General features: G+C 42.6%; 1 protein-coding gene across 2 annotated transcripts in view; it reads right to left on the reverse strand.

Moving 5' to 3' along the window:
• The window catches only part of RRAS2 (RAS related 2), a 256,733-nt gene that overhangs the window by 67,327 nt on the left and 168,011 nt on the right, over positions 1 to 21,395 (reverse strand). For both annotated transcript variants that reach the window (XM_069223687.1, XM_069223688.1), the window contains exon 2: positions 9,225 to 9,312. In XM_069223687.1, the coding sequence (XP_069079788.1) occupies positions 9,225 to 9,312 (88 nt within the window). The remainder of the gene's footprint in view (positions 1 to 9,224; positions 9,313 to 21,395) is intronic.

Here is a 21,395-nt window from a genome sequence, read left to right on the forward strand (position 1 = left end):
TAAATATATAATAACAAAGTTTAAAAGTAAATAATGAGGATAAAATTAGGATAAAATGAGAGATCTGCGAGTATACAAAAAAATGGTGATATAAATCTTCACATATGTCTCCCATCCTATATATGAGGGGGAAACGTCAAAGTTTATTTTTATTAGCTGCCTTTAATTCCCTCAATTGGCCAATCGGCCATCTTGCCGGCCACGCCCGCCCATCTTCTGAAATCCGGCTTCTTATTTGTCTCCCTTCGGTGTCGTCGTCGTTGGTCTGAGTCCGTGATGGGTGCAGTAAACCGCCAGACTACGTGAACCAGAATCCACTGGTGATAGCTGAGCTGGTTGCTATCTGAAAGGTCCTGGTGCTAGGTGTCTGCTGGGCACTGGTACCGCCTCAGGCCACGGATGCTGGTGACAGCGCCAGGGCCGCTGGCCTCCTCTCTTCCCAGTCACAGGAGTGGGTTCTAGGACAACCCATCGGTATAAGCTGAAACGGGAATCCCGGGAGCCGGAGGAAACAGCTTGGACAGCGCCTCCAGAGGGGAGATCTAGCTGCTGAGCTACGAGCATGGGGAGGCGGGAGGCAGGTCGGTTCTACTTCACTTGCGGACACCGGAGCAGCTGAGCCAGCTTTCATAAACCTTCTAGATACCTCCCCTTATATGGACTCCTACTTGCACAAATCTCTTTCATTTGGGTAAGCTGTGCTGTTTTTCAGCTCCAGGAGTTTCTCCTGTGCTGTAAAATCAGCACGTATGGCATCAAGTGGAGCGCCAGAGCGCGCTAACTTCTCTCTGTGACTGGGGTGGATTTTCTACTTGAGCAGCAGCTTTATTACATGAGAGGCAGCTTTCTCAACAAGGGCGGTAGCAACCTGCAGCACCCGCCAGAGTTCAGAAATCTCACTTGCACTCGTCAAAATAGCGATTTCTCACACTCTTGCCAACTTAAGGTTGACAAGCCACGCAAGAGAAAAAAAAAAACTGATTCGCAGAGTTTTTTTGCAACTCTACGCGCAATGCGGAGTGGGCAAAACTCCACAAACTCCGCCGGTGGAGCGGAATTTTTCGCCCACCTATATAGTACATGAATGGAATTCAAAGTCACAGGCCTTAATGTGTGACTACTTTGTAATGAAACATAGGTATGCTGCGGGTATATTTTTGCATATCTGTCGCATTGTTTTCTACAGAGAAAGTTCCACAATATGTTTCTGTTGTTTTTATCGTTTTATAACTCATCTCATGGTTCTCAGCACAGATATTATAAATTATTACAGTAATCTCAAATACACAAGATCTATCTCTGACTGAACTCAATTTTGTTATTATTTCTGAAGGTCTTTTTACCTCAACGTAGAAGATATCACTACTTAAATTCTCCCAAACCAACATGTTTTTTTATTATGCAAGAGAACTTTCCATGTGAAGGTTTTCTACACTTTTAAATATGGACATATTGTTTCACAGGACAATTAATAAAAACAGTACAGTTGCATGAAACATTTTTTTTTTTTTTTAACTTAGCTACAGGTTTCTCCCCCAAACAGCAAGGTTGAACATTGGAACTCTTGGCCACTATCACGGAATTTAACATGGTACAAAATGAGCATTTTTACAATCCGGTGGTCATAGTATGACCACCTCTCTCTAGGTCATTATGGACACTGACTCATGTTCTGAACTTTTAACCTGCTTATAATTTTTTTCAGCTGTGTTAGTCTGAATCAATCAATCAAAGTTTGAAAAGTGGAACTACTCACCCTTAAGGGTCTCAAGGCGCTAAGGGGGTTTGTCCTCTGAGCTTCAGTCAAAGAACCAGGTTTTAAGTTCCTTCCTGAACTGAGGTAGCGATGATGACTGCCAGAGGTGCGGCACAGGGTGTTCCATCTCTTAGCTGCGAGGTAGGCAAAGGCTCTCCCCCCAGCCGAGGGCTTCCGTATGCAGTGTACAGTGGCTAGTGCTTGTTGAGCGGAGCAGAGAGGTCTGGTGGGGGAGTAGAAGGTGATGTGGTGGTTGAGGTAGGCGGGTCTTAGTTCGTCGAGGGCCTTGTAAGCATGGACAAGGAGCTTGAAGTTAATTCTCTTCTTGATAAGGAGCCAGTGGAGGTCGCTTAGGTGATTGGAGATACGTTCACAGCAGGGAATGTCCAGGATGAGTCTGGGGGAGGCGTTTTGGATGTGCTGTAATTTCTTGAGGTTTTTCTGGGTGTTACCAGTGTAGAAGGCATTGACATAGTCAAATCTGCTGGTAATCAGGGCTTGGGTTACGGTTTTGCAGCAGTCCTTTGGGCTCCATTTGTAGATTTTCCAGAGAAATCGGAGTGTGTGAAAGCAGGAGGATGCAACTGAGTTAACTTGGCGGGTCATGGTAAGCGATGAGTCCAGGATGACACTGAGGTTGCGTGCATGGTTTGTTGGGTTCAGGGGTGCCGACGGTCAATGGCCACCAGGAGTCATCCCAGGCTGATGTCGATGGTCACAGGCTGAGGACCTTGGTCTTGTTAGAGTTCAGCATAAGGCAACTGTCCTTTATACAATCCGTGACTGATTCCATCCCGTTATGGAAGTTCTTCTTGGCATTAGTGGGGTTTTTGGTCAGTGAGATGATTGGTTGGATATCGTCGGCATAGGAGACGGTGTTCAGTCCGTGGTCCCCGACGATAGATGCGAGAGGGCCATGTAGATGTTGAAGAGTGTGGAGCTCACGGAGGAGCCCTGTAAAACTCCACAGCTGATCTCTGTAGGTTCCGAGAGGTAAGGCAGGAGTCTGACTCCCTGTGTTTGGCCAGACAGGAAGAAGCGTATCCATTGTAGGGCATTTCCACGGATGCCGACTGCGTGGAGCCTAGAGCAGATGGGGAGATGCTTGACCATGTCGAAGGTAGCCGATAGGTTAGTGATTAGTTTAATGGAAACAAAACAAGATTTCAATCAATTAATCTTTATTTCGGCCAATTTGGCCATAAAAGATGTACACAAAAAACACACATATGAACATGTAAAACCATCAAGGAAGAGTAAACAGGAAACACATCAGATAAAAGACCATACAATTAAAATAAAAAATTAAAGTTAGATAGGAGCCTGCAACTTTAAAATACGGGTACGAATATGCCAGACATTGGTAAGGAATTTGGCTAGTGCAAACACAATTGGACCTGAAACATCAGTTTTTAAAATTCTGTACACCGGGAGGTACTCCCTAAAACCAAGGTTTCTAATAAGTGGTAGGAGCCAATATTTCCTGGCGGCCTTGTAAGTTGGACAAAACAAGACCACATGCAGATCGCTTTCCTCTGCTCCCACACATGTCGGACATAGCTTGGTAGATGGCAGTGTTGACCAGGAGCAGGTGTAAGATCGCAGAGGCAATGTGCCATATCTCCATTGGAGAAATAGCTTCCTGGCCAGCACAGGAGACATAGCATCCAGAACCCTCTCCAGGCGGTAAGAGTCCTTGCTTTGCGCGAATACAGATGTTAATGACCCCTCATTCTTGCAGTCTAGGGCCATAACTAATTTCTGCTCGTGGTAAGCACTGACCAAAGCTCTTCGTGGGATCCTTAGTGAGGTGTTAGCTGGATCCGACCACAGGTCAGGGAGGCCCAATCCCATACAGGACTTTTTTATATATTTTATCCACGGGATCTGTAGAGCTTTAGGGTGGGTTAAAAACTCCCTCAGTTCCGCCCTATAAGAAGAGAGTTCTTCGGTGCTCCATAGCCTTCGCCAGAAGACTATGGGTCTGAGACCTAATTCATCTGCTATTGGTCTCAGACCCAGATCCATCCTCAGGGGGAGGAGCGGAGTACTGGACGGGAGTGCTACTATCTGTCTAATGAAGTTGTTCTCAGTTATAGACAAACTGCAGGAAGCTGTGTGACCCCACAGTTCCGCCCCGTACATCAGAGCTCCTCTAGCCTGTGCCTTGTATATCTGGATAAGCGGCCCCAGCGGTCGATATGTGGAGCTTCTCATCAACCGAGCAATGCCGCCAGTGGTCTGCACTAATTTAAGATTAACCCTAGTCTGGTGAGTTCCCCAGGACATGGTTTCATTCAACGTTACACCTACAAACAAGATTTACTCTAGGTGGTGGTAGATTCTTACCTTAAAGCTAGTCATTCTTATTGAGATTTGTCTAAAACTATTAACAGAATAATTTTCTGAGAAGTAAGGGAATGTTACATCCTTAGAGTTTAGAGAAAGGTATTGCCAATCTTCTGTGCCTTTGAAAAGCAATGCAATCCTAATGACTTTGCTAACGTTGAACTCCTGAAGCACTTACATGTATGAAAAAGAAAACAAATGCTTTTTTTAATATCACAGAGCAGGGCGGGGGAGCAACAGAGGAGTGGGTGGAGGAAGGAATTCGATGTCACTGGTCGGCATGAATAGCGGGGTTGGTGGGACTGGAGGAGCAATGAATGAGCTGGGTGAATAAAAATTAAAAACACACATGTAGAGTGTGGGGAGGGATTTTTGTGAGCTAAGCAAGCTGACAAGGAAGAGAACAAAAACACTTGTACTCCCTTTGGGTGCTAGAAGAAAACAGAAAACAGTTCACAGACTGTAGTGAAAGGAAGGGCACGAGCCATCCAATTAGAAAACAGTAAAGAAAAAAGGTCCCAGAGACTGAATATTGATTCAAAAACTATTTAATATGAAGCAGAGAAAACAGTCACACAAGAAAGTCATCCAATCAAGAGAAAGGGGCTGTACCAAAGGCCTCTAAATGTATATATTTTAGTCTGTTAGTGTCAATTGGTCGTCGATAACAGACAGCTAAATCTGTTTGTAGGTAGGGCCTAAAAATGAAAAATTCTTCCCGAACCGCCTTTAGTACCCCTCTTGATTTACCAAGAAAAAGTCCACTGAAATGTGTTGTGAGAGATGCTGAAACCGACTCTGAAATAAGGGGAACATCTACGTCTCTCCTGACTTTCTCCACTTGAAGAGCATGGCCTTTTTATTTTGTATTGGATCCTTGTGACTGCCTAGGCTTTTTAGGATAATTGCTAATAAGTACTGAAACAATGATCCTGGCAGTTGCCATTCTTGGAGATCAAAATATTTTTCCAGTCAACCTACAGTGGTTTCATTAGGTGTCATCATACCTATTTATTTACAGCTTCCTGTAGTGCAGGTTCTGCTTGTGCCTCAGGTAGTAACCAGGATCAGGTGCAACTGACTTTGGAGTGGTTCCTTTACAGAAGGGCCGAGCTCAGGGAGGCTAACCCTTGTTGCTTTTCATCTCACGGGAGAGTATATGGGACAACAGTGTCGAGGCACCTCACCCTGCCATCCTGTACTAGGCCCTGTTGTAATACTGGAGATTGGCACTTGGCTACAATGCAAAGGGCACTTTTATTCTTCTCTAACAGTGAGGGAGAGAACTCTGGTACTTGAGGGAATGCTAATGGTATAAGCTGTATATTCTCTTCAATTTGCATGTATGAGTATGTACTCCTGTCACCCCTCATCTTACACCCGAATTTTGGTTGTGCTGTGTGATTGCCCCGCGCTCACTTCTTTTCATAAAATCCATTGGTCATGAAGGGTTACTGTACATAAACTGTAGTTCCAAGGGGTGAGTAAAGTGCACCAGCACTTGCTAATACTACAAGAGAAGACTGCAATTGCACTGCGCCGGGGGACTTAGTCCATATTTCTGGTGAAACAGCAGCCTTTTATCCTTCTCACTTAAATGCACATAATTATAATTTCGACCACTCCTGCGTGACTTGCAGTTCTTTTTGTATTGTGTAATGAGCATGATTATTCTTGCATCTTCAGGGCCACAGAGAAGGGGGGCGTTATATTTTGAAACTCCAACCATTTTTCTTCAAACATCAGTTTATGAGCTCTGGAAATACACTCATTTTGATCTCAAATACTCACTTTCCAGTTCTGGTATACATCTATTAAGTCAAAGTAAAGCTGATATACGAGTGATAACTCATGTGGTGATGGAGAGACATATTACTATTATTATTGCCTTGACGGAAGGGGCATTGAAGCTATGGCTGTTATTTATTACCCATGTAAAGGAATCCCAAATTGACAAAGCCTTTTTTATATTATTGCGGTCTAGCCTCCTGATGCATTGAGGTGATCACTGCTGGTAATCTTGCCTGAGGCGGTCAGTACTACAAAACCAATAGTGGCAAATCCTATTATGGAAATGGTTGGAGACCCCTGCTGTAGAGGGTAAGGGAGAGAAAGAGAGAGACAGAGAGTGAGAGAGAGAGAGAGAGAGAGAGAGAGTGAAATAGGGAAAAGAGAGAGAGAGAGAGAGAGATAGAGGAGGGAGAGAGAAGGGAGAGAGAGGAGGGATGGAACAGAGAGGAGAGGAGACAGAGAGGGGGAGAGAGAAAGGCGGGAGGATGAGAGAAAGAGTGAGAGAGATAATTCCTCATATGACAGAAGTAAAAACAAACACGCGCTTAATCGTGTCATAAAGAGCACACTTATTCTCTCCCACTGTCAGAGGAAATTGTAAGCCTGAAGTGGTGAGGGATTTGAATGGCTTAGAAAAGTTAAAGTGACTCCCTGCTCAACCCAAACCTAGATTTTGCTTAGAGAATGGATCGCCCCACTTCATTTAAACATCTTAGAGGATCTTGAGAGTGTTGCAGAGGATGAAAACCCCTAAAACTCCCAGAATTCGCCTGCTGTCGGATGTGTTTTCACAGTTATTCAAGATCGTTCAAAGAGGGAACAATGCCCCAATTGGAGAAAAATAAAGAAAAATGTGATTGGAATTGTTACCAAAAGCAGGAAGGGTATCGAATTGAGGAAATTGATAGATCTGATTAAGTCACTGTAGTGTGGATCGATTGAACCCTAAGGTTTAGACCTTCTATGGTCCAAGTTTATCATCAAAACTTTCAGCAATGAGGATCAATACGATTTCAAAGGAAATCAATGTCATACTAATCACTGGTCCCAATACTCAGATTCTCTCATTAAGATGCATAAGCTGGAGGGTGAGTGGGCAAGTGGCCGAACGATCATTAGCATCACTAATCAAGCATTAAAGAAAACGGGTCATGAATTACTGTTGAATGAAGATCTGCAGTTGATAGCTGTAAACAAAAGTGTAGAAATAAATGGCACAAATTTATTCATAGCTTGGTGTACAAAGGTATTTACAACAGTCTATAATGCACACGTGAGAAATGGATATTTGCATTTTAGGATGATATTAGAAATTTCCAAGCTGTGGTTTAGCTGCAGTAATACCTGTGTTAAAACAGTACTTCGAGGCCTAAAACCAGTGCCTAATTTTGGTGAGCCAGTACTCACAACTGGCAACAGAAATACTTTGGGCCATTGTACTTAACAAATTACACTGCTGAAGACTTAAATTTTATGTGCATTGCCTCCCACCCACAAGGTACCTTATGTTGCTCAGGTAATAAATACATTATTTAATCAAGTGGTGCCAATCATCTCAGACTAAAATGTTGGCACTAATTCTAAACTGAGGATCATCACTAAAAAATCCACAATAAAATTGCAAATTATGACATAAGTGCTTAATAAAGCATACAGCTGAAGTATACATTCTAAAAGAACAATGGAGTCATAAGAATAAAGATTTGAGGCATGTATTATTTATGAATCATTATTTTTAAAAAAAGTAATATAATCAGGCATTGGATGCTGCAACCTTGGGTAAAGACAGCAGCAATGTGAATCCTCATGTTCTTCGATTGGCTCCTACAGATCATCTTGATGTTGTGATCCTTGGGCTCCCAAATTTACACCATTCTACACACTAACACCCTGAGGACACGGCCAACTTACAAGGCCAGGTAGGAGGGAGACCTGGGGGACTTAGATGATAAGCAATGGGGTGCCATACACACATGCACAACCAAATTCGTGAGGCACGCACACGTAAGGGAGACACTATACAAGATCCTCCGTTGGTGGCACTACACACCAGCACACTAACAGAGGTGGGACAGGACTAAATCTAGAATCCGCTGGAGCGGGGGTGGAGAAACAGGAGCTCTTTATCACATCCTGTGGGCCTGCCCTTGCCTGGGCCGGTTCCAGGAAGAGGTGCTGCAAGCTATCACCTCAACAGACAGACACCCCCTTAGAGAAAGATACCACCTCGATCTACTGGGGCTGTCACAAAAGGCCACTTACCCACTTCACTCCCCCCATGGGGAAAAGGATCTCGTGCCTCCTCCTGACTTCTAAACAGACCATCCTAGCTCTCTGGGGAAAATCATCATTACCAATAAATACCTCCATGTGTCTACGGAGGATATGGCAGCTCCTGGCATATGAAAAGATAGCATCCGACATTCAAGATGCCTTAGATAAATTCACAGCCATGTGGGATCTGATTCTGGAGTACCACAGTCGAGCACATAGGGATCTTGCACGTCCAAGTTCACTCAGAGCCCCAAGTTTGCTGTCCCATTACAGACTATCTGCTGTAGAGACCGCTAAACTTTCGTGGGACTGATGAATACTAACTTACTGATCATCTGTGTCTTCTTCAGAGGGAGGTGCTGTCACAGGGTAGGGAGGTGGTGTCACAGTGTGAGGAGGGAGGGACGGGGGAGACTGTTATTTTCTCTTTGGTTGTTGAGTTGTTGGTCGCAGGTGAGAATGCTCGCCTTGTGTTTGTAAGAGAAAACAGCAATAAAAATGAATGAAACCTAAAAGTAATATGACGATGTACAGGCCACACATCACTTACCTATACTAAGTGTATCATTTGTCATTGCATTTCTCAAAAAAGAATTATAATTGCACCAGCTCATAACAAATCTAAACAGATGTTGAATATGGAACATAATGTGCAGACGAGAGTTATATTTTTCTCTATTTTTTTAGTAATGAATTGTACTTTCTTTTATTAAAGATTAAACTTAACTTTTCTGTAATGCAATTAATTTAACTTATTTTAAAAATGAATTGACTTGCCAAAATTCAATTTCTAAGAAAGCCAGAGAACGGTATGTTATTTTCTAGATGCAAACACAGATTGAAAATTGAATTTTAAATCAAAGTTCGTTATATGTGTTCGCATTTGTCAAATTGCTAGTAGATAAGCCACAACATATGGGCACGGTCTTTGTACATAGATGCTGATAAATTGGCAAAGATACTCAAAAAGCATTTACGGGCCCTAGTCAAAGTAATAAAAAGAACAGTAATTTTCAATAGGTCCATTTGAGAAGAGTATTCTAAAAAGACTTACTGTCAAGCCTGGCTGCTCGATCATCTATGACACACTGTTTAGTATAGGAGTCTTCAATTGTAGGATCGTAGTCTGTAACAAAGTAGGACTGAAAGAAAATAAAGACAATTTAAAGACGTGCTTTATGTTGTTAATTACATGTTTTTTTGTAAACATAAACGTCTAGGCACTAGTTACAACAAGGAAAGCCTGAGTAATTGTCCATTGAATAAAAATGTAGCGAATATGTTTTGTTAACACTGCATGTTTAGTAACTAGAATATAACAAAATCTATTTCAGTTCATATTCAAAGAACACAAAGTAGTTGGTGTCTCGCTTTCTTTTTCAGGATGTAGTATCTATCGTGAGACACGTCACTGGAATCAGTTTTCTACTTATTTACAGGCTACGCCTCTATCTGCAACATTGAGCATGGCATACTGATGTCTATACAAATGTACACACCTTTTAAAAAGAATGCAATCATCTACACGAAATAGAGAGCAATATATACTTCTTAAACTAAATGTTTATATTATCCCAGAGTCAGAAAATGCACTCAAATTACACAGGCAAATTATTACCAAATGCCATTTATATGGCACTCTAATGTCACAGGAGAAAGAACTCCAAAGTCCTGTTCACCAAATTAACCTGGGTAATAGAGACCAATGAAGGATCTTAAGTTCTTTCCTTTGCTGGTAGCTGCTGATTTTAGGGTATGGAGCACCGGCACCTCTATGTCTGACAAGCTCAGCAATCCCTGTGGCTCTTGGCAAACATGCAGCTAGTACACCTTCAGAGTGGATTTAAAAAAACACAAAAAGAAAAAGAAAAAAAAAGAACCAGGCAGGTATTCTTCATTTACGCACCTAGGATCTGGAACATTATTTCTGGCCTGACCAGGACAGAAAAGACACACCTCTTTAAAAAAAAAAAAATTGTTTACATCATGACATAGTAACAGTTCACCTCGATTCTGAGGACTCAGCTTCCCCTTGTATCACTTTGTGCCAGTATCTTTGCCTTTGAAACCGTACATAAATGTGATGCCTATAGGCTAGGGTTGGGTTATACATTTGCCGCCTATATAAAATCATAAAAATAAGGAATAAGATATGGACTTTAAAATCATGCTCTTGATACTAAAGAGACGAAAAAGATTTAATTTTAAAAAATGGCTAGCATGGTGCGTGAGCCAAATATGACTACTTCTGAATTTCCCTCCATTTATTTGGGGTCAACTGTTTAGTGTAGGCTTCTATGTAGTTCTGACAAGTATCAGCTGGTGTAAAGACATTTGGGTGATCTCTTTGCAGACATATCTGTCTAGTAGCAGCCTCTGAATGGAACCCCCACTGATGTTTTCTGATAATGGGCAATAGTGGTCTGGAATAAATAATGAACAGGTGGGGGCCTGGGAAACTTTGTAGTTGACAACTTTGTCAGTAGAGGTAGCTATTACATCACACATAAGCATCTTGGAATGATAAAACGAAGATACACTATGCACAGTACCATTCCAAGATGGCCTCACAATAAACATAGCACTGAGGGGCTATTCTAGAAAAGTATAATGCAGGCTCATTGTTGTACTGTTTAAGAAGGTCGACGAACTGCTTTTAAAGTTGCCAAACATCTTCGAGAAGTAACACAATATTATACTGTGGGCAAAATAACTAAGTGGTGCCTGCATGGGATGCGCTGCACAACAAGCGAGCAGTCCAGTAGCACTGTGTGGGGAGCTGTCAAAATTTCTGAAATAAGACTAGTAAAGTGATGAAAGGAGAGAATTCAAAAGATGGCTGTCAAAAACAGTAAAGGGTTAAAAACATGGTCTTCTGAAGCCATAAACATGTGGGATGAAAGGTGCTATGGGTGGTACTGCAGCATGCAAACCAATGAAATGAGACAATTGCATGGTAAAGAACTGCCCCCAGCCCTGGCACTGAAACACACTATTTTTAGGTGCATTTGAACAAGAGATACAACCAAATGCCACCACTCAAACAGCAACACAGTCAATGACTCAAGTGGGCTAAGCCATTGGTCCATGCTGCATGTTGCTGTGGGTGGAAACAAATATGAGTAACACGTGAAAATGCTAGTGTTATTAATGTACAGCTCTAAGATGAAAGGGTATGCCCAGACATGGGTCACCGTGCTCACTGTGCCACTGGAACCAAGTTACACCTGACTGGCGGGCCCAGACCAGGGCAAATCTGGTCCTGCGTTGCTTGTGTTCCAGTTCGGGGAGGGCCTGGCAGTTTGGGCTTGAAAGTTTCTATTAGAGAAAGGTCAAGACTGATTTGCATATGGCTGTGCCAGAACTACAGTGGAATGGCGGAGGAAGGAATGATTGGCTTGAATGCTACCCAACGGGATTGTAGTGGTTAGACTTATTGAAAGCATCATCTTGTTTGTGTTAGCTAGACAGAAAGCCAACACTAATAATATCTCAAGTCTAATCCCAGAGTGCAGACCATCTGTCAGATTTTGCTAAGTTTTGGTTTGGATGTGTGAATACCCCAAAACTGGAAACAGTGCAACTCCCAACTTAGAATCAGGTTTGGTTATTGGAGGTTTGCATACAATGAGAACAGCTCGTGTGAGCTTTCTATGGTTTAAGTACGTTTCCTCCAAGAACCACGTAGTCTTTATACCCGGTCTTGCTTTGAAGGTCAATTAATAGCATTGAGATAGACACTTCATGAACCCCAGTTGGAGAGAACACCACCAGAACATTACATTCATATAAAGGGACAAGAGATTTTAAATAATATCTCCAAATTAACTAAAACAACACTGATCATAATCACATGTAGGGCAGACAAGTGAGTTCTGTAGTCTGGGAACAAACAAGCAAGGGAACCCAGCTTCGGTGCTTTTCAAGATGTAGGATTAGATTTTGAAATTTAGCCAAAGAATTATTTTATCAATTAAAACTTTTGCAGGTAGTGGATAATCATGCTTCCAGAACTACCACTTCTTTCATAACGCTTCATTGCTCTGCACACTCAGCCAAAGAAGTAGTGCATGACAATTATGATGCCAAAATGGGGTGCATTACTAGTCTACCTGTTGGGACCCTTGGTCTTTCTCAACCTTACTGCACTCTCAGTTTAGGCTGTCTACCTCTCGTCACTAGCCCCTAATGGGAAGCATCCCAAACAAGGAGCCCTGAAAAATGAAGTAGTATAAAACGAAAGCGGAACAACGCTTTTGTTTTCCACTACTTCCTTGTTCAGGGCCTTAACCACGCATGAGCTGAACCACGTACATGCGTGGCTAAGGCACAGAAGAAGGGAGTCGGACGACGCGATCAAGGAGGAGGTAAGTTGGGTTGGGACTGGGACTGTTTTAAGGGCGGGGGGTCAGGGTATTTTTAGTTTTAGGGGCAGGGGAGGGGGGTCAAGGTTTAGGTTTTAGGGGTGGGGTGCTTTAGGTTTTAGGGGCGGGCGGGCAGTCGGGGTATTTTTAGTTTTTGGGGGTGGGGTGGGGGCTCGGGGTGATTAAGGTTTAGGGGCAGGGGGATCAGGGTTTAGGTTTTAGATGTGGGGTGGGGGGTTGGGGTGGTTTAGGTATTTGGGGAGGGGGTTGAGGTTGCAGTAATTTTGGGGATAGGGGTTGGGGTGGTTGTGGGGTTGGTTTAGTTTTAGGGGTGGGTGAGGGGGGTCAGGGTTTAGATTTTAGGGGTGGGAAGTCGGGTGATTAAGGTTTGGGGGAGAGGGGGTCAGGGTTTAGATTTTAGGGGTGGGGTGGGGGTGCTTTAGGTTTTTAGGGAGGGGGTTGGGGTTGCAGTAATTTTGGGGATGGGGTTGGGGTGGTTATGGGGGGTGGGAGGGTAGTGGTAATTTTTAGGGGTGGGGGGCCAGGGGGGACGCATGCTGGAACCATCGTTGCTAAGGCATTCGTGGTAAAGGCATTAGTGGTAACAACAAGGTCGTTGTTCCGACCTCGTTGTTCAGGCATGGGTGGTTGGAGCATTTGTTGTTCCGACATACAACCGCCCATAATCACTGCATCACTTCCTTATCTACTCTGCATCACTGTGCCCATTATTAAGTGTCAATCTAAATGTCCTTTTGCCCCTCAGTGCCACAGTATGTTTCATGGAATATTGCACTTAAGTCCCCATCGCACACATAGGCATTAAATTAATGTGTCTCGTATTTCAGGCGCGACCTTGGTGGCGGCATCAAAGGCACACTTGATTAGCAGGGATTGCAGCTCAGCTCCTGGAGTAACTACTGCAAGACCTAGCCACCTTGGACTTTGGCTTCTGGGGAGATGCCATAGTACTGTCTACCAGGCGGAGTTTAGCAAAAGGTAACGCTTAAACGTTCTTACACTGCCTGCTACTTACGACACAAGACACCAGGTTGCATAATGCAATTAATTAAAAAAGGTACCAAACAAAACAATGCTGCAAAGCCACACCAGTGGCAGAATATGAGCCACATAAACTCTAATCTGTGATGAAGTGGTAAAATATTCCACAATATATCTTTCTACCCAATATGAATGTCCTCCAAAGTACACCCATCCCTACTTATTGCCTACTTTGAAAAGATGGCATTACTTGTAGAGTTGATGACATGACCAAGAAACTTCCAGGATCTGTAAAAGAGACATCCGTAAGTGTGCAAAAACTAGACAAAAAGCAGGTATTTAAACTAAAATACAGCTCACATTTCCAACTCTGACCACGTTTGGTTACACCTGTCTGTGGCTTCCCACTTTAGAAACGCAGAAATATACCTGTTTAGAGGGCTGGTATAAGTGTATCTCCATACTCACAATTGGAAAGAACAACAGAAAATTGAATGGATCTGTAGGGGAAGTGGTTGCCCACTTGGAAATATTACGCTTGGAGAGAAACAAAAAAAACGAAATGTATAAATGCACATTTGAGTCCTATTTTCATATTGGGTGTTTTTCACGTGACGCCGTATTATAGACATGGCGCACTGCTCTCCCCTGCGGAGCACACTTATGACTGTGTGCAGGGCGCAGACAGGGAACTGTGCCACAATAAACGGACTGCTCCTTTGCAGGCACAACCCCACACCTGCCCCTGGACCAGTGCATTAGTGAAATACAGATCAGCTGCTTCAAGCCTACAATCTGCCATCCACTGTGTAGGCAGCGACATGGCTTGCGTTTGAAGAGGACAGAGATCTCCCTGCAGGCATGTGCAGTGAGTGACTGCGCCAGCCTGCACAGCTTTACTTGGGAGTCGACTGGACCCGCTGTCTCCAAATTCAAGAGAATGCCTTAATTGGTACGTCTTCAGCAGGGGCGGGCGTAGTTTGGTCAGTAAAATTGGAGAGGGGGGGGGGAGGGGGGAGTTTCAGATTTATTTTATAGAAATCACACTGGCATATAAAGTTAAAATACATTACACAACAGGCAGGGCAAATGAGTGAGACTTAAGAGGCAGTAGAAAGCGAGAGAAATGAAGATTAATAGCGGTAGAAAGTGACAGAAAACACTGTATTGTGTAAAATAATCGACAGTTTTGAAGCCTTTCACAAAGAGGGAGTGTGTTTTGTCTGTGTGTATGTAAAAATTATTAGTGAAATCTGACAGACGTCTACCTCACCGTACCGAATGAAAGCACCTGTACCCAAATATGTACCAGAAAATATTTTTATTAGAGGGGCGTAACAACCCACACAACCTCCCCGCCCCCTTGAAACTACCCCCGTGGGCTTCAAAATGTCTGTTTGTCTCTGTGCACGTACTTGTAATATGGACTGAAGGCAGAGGAATGTGGTTCCCGTATTTGCATGCCGGACTTATCCCTTTACATATGAAGGCACACCTACACCACCCCCCTACCCCCCCACCCCCCCCCCCCCACACACACATCATGCCAAAGTGATGTGCACTATACAAGGGTTTGCATACGCATGCACCTTTTGTAATACCAAAGAGCCCTATGTGTGCAAGAATCAGGTATCTCCCCGAAGGCACTTGAAGTAATACGACCTCTGGGGTTAAATTCATGTGCTTTAATTTTATGATTGTGCACACCTGGAATACTGGTGTGGATTCCCAGGAACACACCTCCGATTCATCAAGAATCCTATGAAAGTTAGCGGTTTGCTCCAAAGCTACGAGTAACCCGAATGGAACAAGTTTACGACATTTTAGTTTGTAATTTATGCTGTCAGTTCCACTTACGAATGGGGCCTCTAGCTCTTGACGTGCTTAATTACTGCTTATACGATTCTAATAACTTAAGCCTACGTCACTGATGTGGCAGTAAACCGTTTGTCTGAAAGATGCATGTTGACAAATACCTTTGTGCACTCTTCACAGAACAGATGGTAAAATACATACTCGCATTTTTCAGAAATATGAGCAAACAATGACATCAGCCACTAGATGTCACTGTTGACGCACAAAAGTATAATTAGGTGGCGTATTTCAGTCACCACTGAGCAATGCTAACGAAATGTGTCCGGAGCAGCATTCTTAATCATTAACCTTGCTATAATAAAACTACTGGTAAATCTGACAAAAGTTATACAAAGCAGAATATACCACCCAGTGTTGCACCAGCGCTGAAACGAACCTGTGATCGTTAGGTATATATAAGTTTAAATACCGTAAAGGCAGACTTTAAACAATCTAGAAAGCTTACAATGTACACGTTGTAAATAATCTATATGTCAGTGGTACGTGTACGGCTTGTGGAGCTTTATCGTCGTTTTCAGCTTTCACAAAGCTGCCAGACGTGCATAATAAATTAGTGATTTCGAGACGTATGCTTGGACAACAATCGTCGATCCGACTTCTGCAGTTACTTATGCACAATCTAAAATATGGATGTTGCACCTATAAAGATAGAGAAGACGAAAGGCTCGCGTGCTGCACATCGTATTCTTGTCGAACACAGGTCCATTGATTAATCCTACATGGAGTACTGCCTTGGTGTACTCTCTGTCCCAGAACACACCAATAATCAAAATGATAGCTATTACCAAAATGAAAATAGACTCAAAACGCATCATAACGGTCATCTAAAGAGCCTGTAAAAGGCGCATGCATAAGCTTATCACCAATAAAGATGGCACTCGAGAAGGTCGGTTGTTTTTCAAATCCCAACGAAATCGGATGGTGCTCAGGTGTGTTTCTCTCACACACACACACGAACATACACAAGTACTCACACATACACAGAAACACAAACATGCACAAGCACGCACACACACTACATGCACAAACACATTTATCCACACTCATATCCACATATGCAAGAACACACATGTAGAAACACGTACACAGACACACACAAGAGAACATGCAGAAACACGTAAACAGACTAGCACAAGCATATACAAATACACAAAAGCAAATGCCTGAAGCAATCTAATGTGTCTTTCAAATGCCGCTAAAACATTGCCAACTAATGAAAATGCTGGCCACAGCCCACATTCTCTCAGCTGCTTTCACTCAGCCTTAGAAAAATGCAACCCTCCATGGATACACACAGCTGAGACCACCGCAGAAACCCACCACACTGGCTAGTTGGTAGGGCTTCTGTTATTACAAAACTGTAAGTGTACCTTACTTTTTGTTCTCGCATCTGTGTCTATTCCTACCCTTGAAATGCTATACGTATGTATGCATCTTCTCACTTTGCACTATTGTAAATGGGTAAATGTGTTGCACCCATATATGCTATGCAAAGCGCTGTGATGTACACCTAGATCATGCAAACGCTTATAGAAAAATCCAAATAAATACATACACAACCATATCTACACAGAACCATTCACTCACTCAAAAAATAAAATGACCTCATATGCAAGCACAAACGAACACACAAGTGCACAACACATCTTTTGCGTGTTTTAAATACCACCAGAAAAACTACCCTCTACTGAAAAGTTGGCCACTCCCTGATTATCTCCGGTTTTGAAACACTTCATAGCTACACACAAATCTAGTGCACACAGACATTAAGCAGCTATGGGTAAGCTAGCCCAGCAATACAATGCTCAAGCAACATCCTAGATGACATCACAAATTACATCACTGCTGACATCATCCGTGCATCATTCGGGTAAAAAAGCAAACATTTTGGGACTGCACTATATGCAGCATGCTAACCACAGTGCCCCGGCCGTTACCCACACAGACACAGACGGGCAGTGGGCACACAACGCTGCAGCCACCTTCGTGTAGCAACACGAATTATGCAAAAATACTTTCTTGCTCAATACCTTAAGCAATTCTGCTCATTTTTAAGACAGATATTTTTTTTTGTCAGTGGTGTTACTGAAGGTTGTACGGTTGTGCTACACTTCTGCTTTCACTTCCACTCCGGTGTCTGCGCCTGCGTGTGGCATTTCAAAACACTTCGAAATAAACACATTTAGCTAGTCAGCAAAATATGTAAAGTGATCAAGTTTTAGAAGGAAAAACAGTATATAAGGTACACCATTCCTTACCAACGGTAAATTTATTACAAATCAGTTAATATCATCTTAGTATCACCATCAAACCAAGGACTGTACATGAATGGAATTCTCAGTCTAGCAATCGGGAGATTGGAGAACCTACACCTTTTAGGTCTGACCAAGGAATCACTTTAGAAATCTTGCCAGCCACGCTTTCCAAAACCTCATAATAGTAACAACAACAACAATAATAATAAATATGCACACTATATACATAAATATACGCGGAAAAAACTGAAGAAAAACAGGGAAAATCTGAAAAACAGTTCTGACTCAAATACGTAAAACATCTCAAATTTACCAGTTATGATTAGCAAGGTACACTACTACAACAACACCATAATTTGCACCGCCCAAAATGTGGTTCTCTTCGTAGCTTAATTTTGGTTTCTGTTGCACTGGCAAATTGGTGTTTTGAGCATGGCAGTTGGCATAAATTACGGCATGTGTTCTGTGCATTGATAACCCTATCTGGTGGATCACAGTGCCTGTATGCTCTTGAATCAGAACGAGACAAGAACAAGCAAAGCCTGATAATAGCTGGATTGCAAAGTTGCCCATCAATATCCATGAGAAAGATGGCACCTCAAATAATTCCAAGGGACAGGGAGTTCTCGAGAGAAGTTGGTTCTGTACAGGATTTATGTACTTCCCAAGGGCCACCTAAAGCTTAAATGTAAGCATCACCAACTCAAAAACCCAGCCACCTTTTGAGTAGGCAATATCTAAGATGGGAAGATAATGACAGCGCAGAATGCCTTGATACAATACCAGAATTTTTTTTTTACATCACTTAAAATAAGTGCAATAAGTAAACGTTAACTACACATGCCCTGGATGATTGTTTGTCCAAATAACAGCAACAGCTGCCATGTTACAGTAAACTTTGAACCCCGCCATCAATACAGATATTTGCTTTTCGAATGTGTGAAAGGGCCTTGCGTGATGCACCTTATCAGCCTAATGTTCTTGGAACTAGTCCTTTTCATAAAACTTGGGGTTTAACACACACTTGAGTTTTTTTCCTTGTTGACAACAAATTGACTCTACAGAATAGCTTTCATTTCACAGAATAAAGGGTAGTGCAAACTGAGATAATGCGCAGAGCTCTAGGCGTGGTGTCTAGGGGTATTTTCCAAGAACCTGGAAAACTTGGCAAACAAGTTATCATGAAACTTGCACTTCATATCACTTAATTTTAGCTTTCAAATTAGACGCTTTGTCTCACTCTTAAAGAACAGGAGCTGTCACACAGAGCTAATATCAACAGGCAACGGAAACTTCAGTAACAGTACAGAATGCCAGAACAAATCTTGATATAACAATAAAGCCTACAATTCAAAATAATATTGTCAGACAGTTATAACAAGATTCACTTATATGGTCATCTGTAAATTTACAAAATTAACCTATTTTTTTGTCGTCCCAGTTTAAGATCAAACAAGGACCAGAGACATTAGATGTGCTTTACATGAGCGCCAGATTATATTACACATTTTTTAAAGCACGGGGAGATTAAGTGATTTCCCAGAATCAATGGATGTTGAGCAGAACTTGAACCTGGTTGCCCTGGTTAAGTGTCACAGATCGTGCTATAGGTCACATCCCCTCCCTAAATTTAGGATTATTGAGGATGCCTTCTGACACTGGTGGAAGGCAGACATTTTAATCCATATAAATGTTTGGCTATGAAAGGTTACACAAAAAAGGAGTCCTTTCGAAATGGGCTGGGTGGTGGAGTCAGGATGTTCATATTGGGGTAACATCCATTTGCAATATATGTCAAGTTAATCTAGAAGAGCTTTACGTTGCAAAAACATTGTTACAGGTAAGTGTGTTCTTTGGCAGTGATTTACATTATTTTGTGTTAGGACTTTCTGTGTGGAGGCAGGAGTGAGAGGAAGTAATACTTAAACTCTTTTGCACAGATTAGCCTTGGACTACCTTTGTACTTGTTCCGATATCTGTGCAGCAGTATTTAGTGAATGTTTAGATGACCTTGTCACTGTTGGCAATTGTGCAGGATGTGAGGCCTGTACAAGTAATAGGCCCACAATTGTCACCTTACTTGGAACCGAGCACCCCATTGGAGAATTAGAGTCCCGTGGGTAGTGACAGCCTTCTCCAAAGACTCCATGGTCTCCTGGCCGTCTTGTAGGACATCTGTGGGCAATGGAGTCCAAGTCTTCCTAAAACTGGTGCCCAGGGGGTGTAAGAGGGCCAACACCTCCAGCCGTGGTGAGATCCATCTAGTCCTGAGGTCAGTTGCAGACAGAGTCCTTAGTCCATCATCGCATCATATGGCTTGTACTTCCATCTGTCACTGGCATTGCTACCTCTGTCAGCCAGGTCTAGGGTCTTGCTCTCCTTCAGGTTCTGGAGATGCCACTTTTATGCTCAGTGCCAGTCTGTGGGTTGTGGACCCCCCTCTTTGTCTACCCCGAAAAGTGTTCCTGGTCAGTTCCTCCCTTTCCTCGAGGTTTGGCTCCAGCATGGCTAGTGAAACTAAGACAAGGGCAGGCCTTGAGTCAGGTTACTTTGTGTGCGCTGGAGAAAGGTTCCTTTGCAGTGTAATCAGGGCAGGACACAGCTCCTCCACAGCCATCCTGTCAAGAAGACACACTCCCCTCATCACCCGCTCCCTTTTGTCCATGGTCTGGCTCCAGTACACATTTCCCAGTAGACAGCCATCACCAGCCCAGGCAGCGTGCCACTCACAGAAAGGTTGCAACAAATTTAGGCAAGGAAACGTCAACTTTGTAAAACTGGCATGTCTTAAATAATAAGTTTACATGCGACCTTACCTTTGAAGATGATTTTAAATTAGAATATTAAGAGAGGAAGACGTTTTTTTCTAGCTGCAATCAATCCACATTTAGCATTTAATGAATGTAACAATGTAGCCCAAATATTCCCTAATGAAGCAGGCAGTCTTGCTACAGTGAAAATCATTTTTGAGGCTATTTCAACATTACTTTCTAAATGCCCTGCTTTCAAATATCATGCACCCTGCCTTAATAGGAAATAAGGCTTACACATGGGTGACCTATTAATATTTAAATGGAAGGTTTAGGTCTTTCAAAATGGAAGTTTTACAAGTCAAATTTGCAGTTAAAAACAGGCAGGTTACTCAGGCAGCTACCAGGCCACGCACAACCATAGTCTTGCACTCTTAACCAGTCTAGTGTCCCTTGCTTTAGATGGGTTTCAGGGCCCTTGTCCTAAAACTCAGTCCAATAATCATGTAATTATTGTGAGTGAGACTCAGGAAGCGAGACTCAACCACAGTAAAGTTCCAAAAACCAGGTGATAAAAAGCAAAAAATCCTGGCATACAAAACGACAGAACCCATTAGCAATAGTGGGTCTTGTAAAGATACATTACCCATAAAGGATAAAATAGTCATTCTCTTTTGAGTTCGAGCAGCGTGTCCACTTGGCTTTACCTCTAGGGATGTATTTGCTATATCAAAGCAAACCTGTATATTCTAAACTATCCAGCAATATTTCTTTAGTCATTGTTGTGTCTATTGTTATTTGTGCATATGCTACAAAGAAGTGCGTAGATTTCCTGATATCTTTTGTTTTCTGTGTATAGTGCCTTACAGCTCTCCGTACATCCAACTTATGCGTTACTTTTCCAGCTGTGTGATACTTTGTTGGCTTTGTAAAAATAAAATAAAAAATAAATAAAAAAAAGGATGGTAAATGTACAGCC

This window comes from Pleurodeles waltl, chromosome 3_1 (genome assembly GCF_031143425.1).
Source record: "Pleurodeles waltl isolate 20211129_DDA chromosome 3_1, aPleWal1.hap1.20221129, whole genome shotgun sequence".
NCBI lineage: Eukaryota > Metazoa > Chordata > Amphibia > Caudata > Salamandridae > Pleurodeles > Pleurodeles waltl.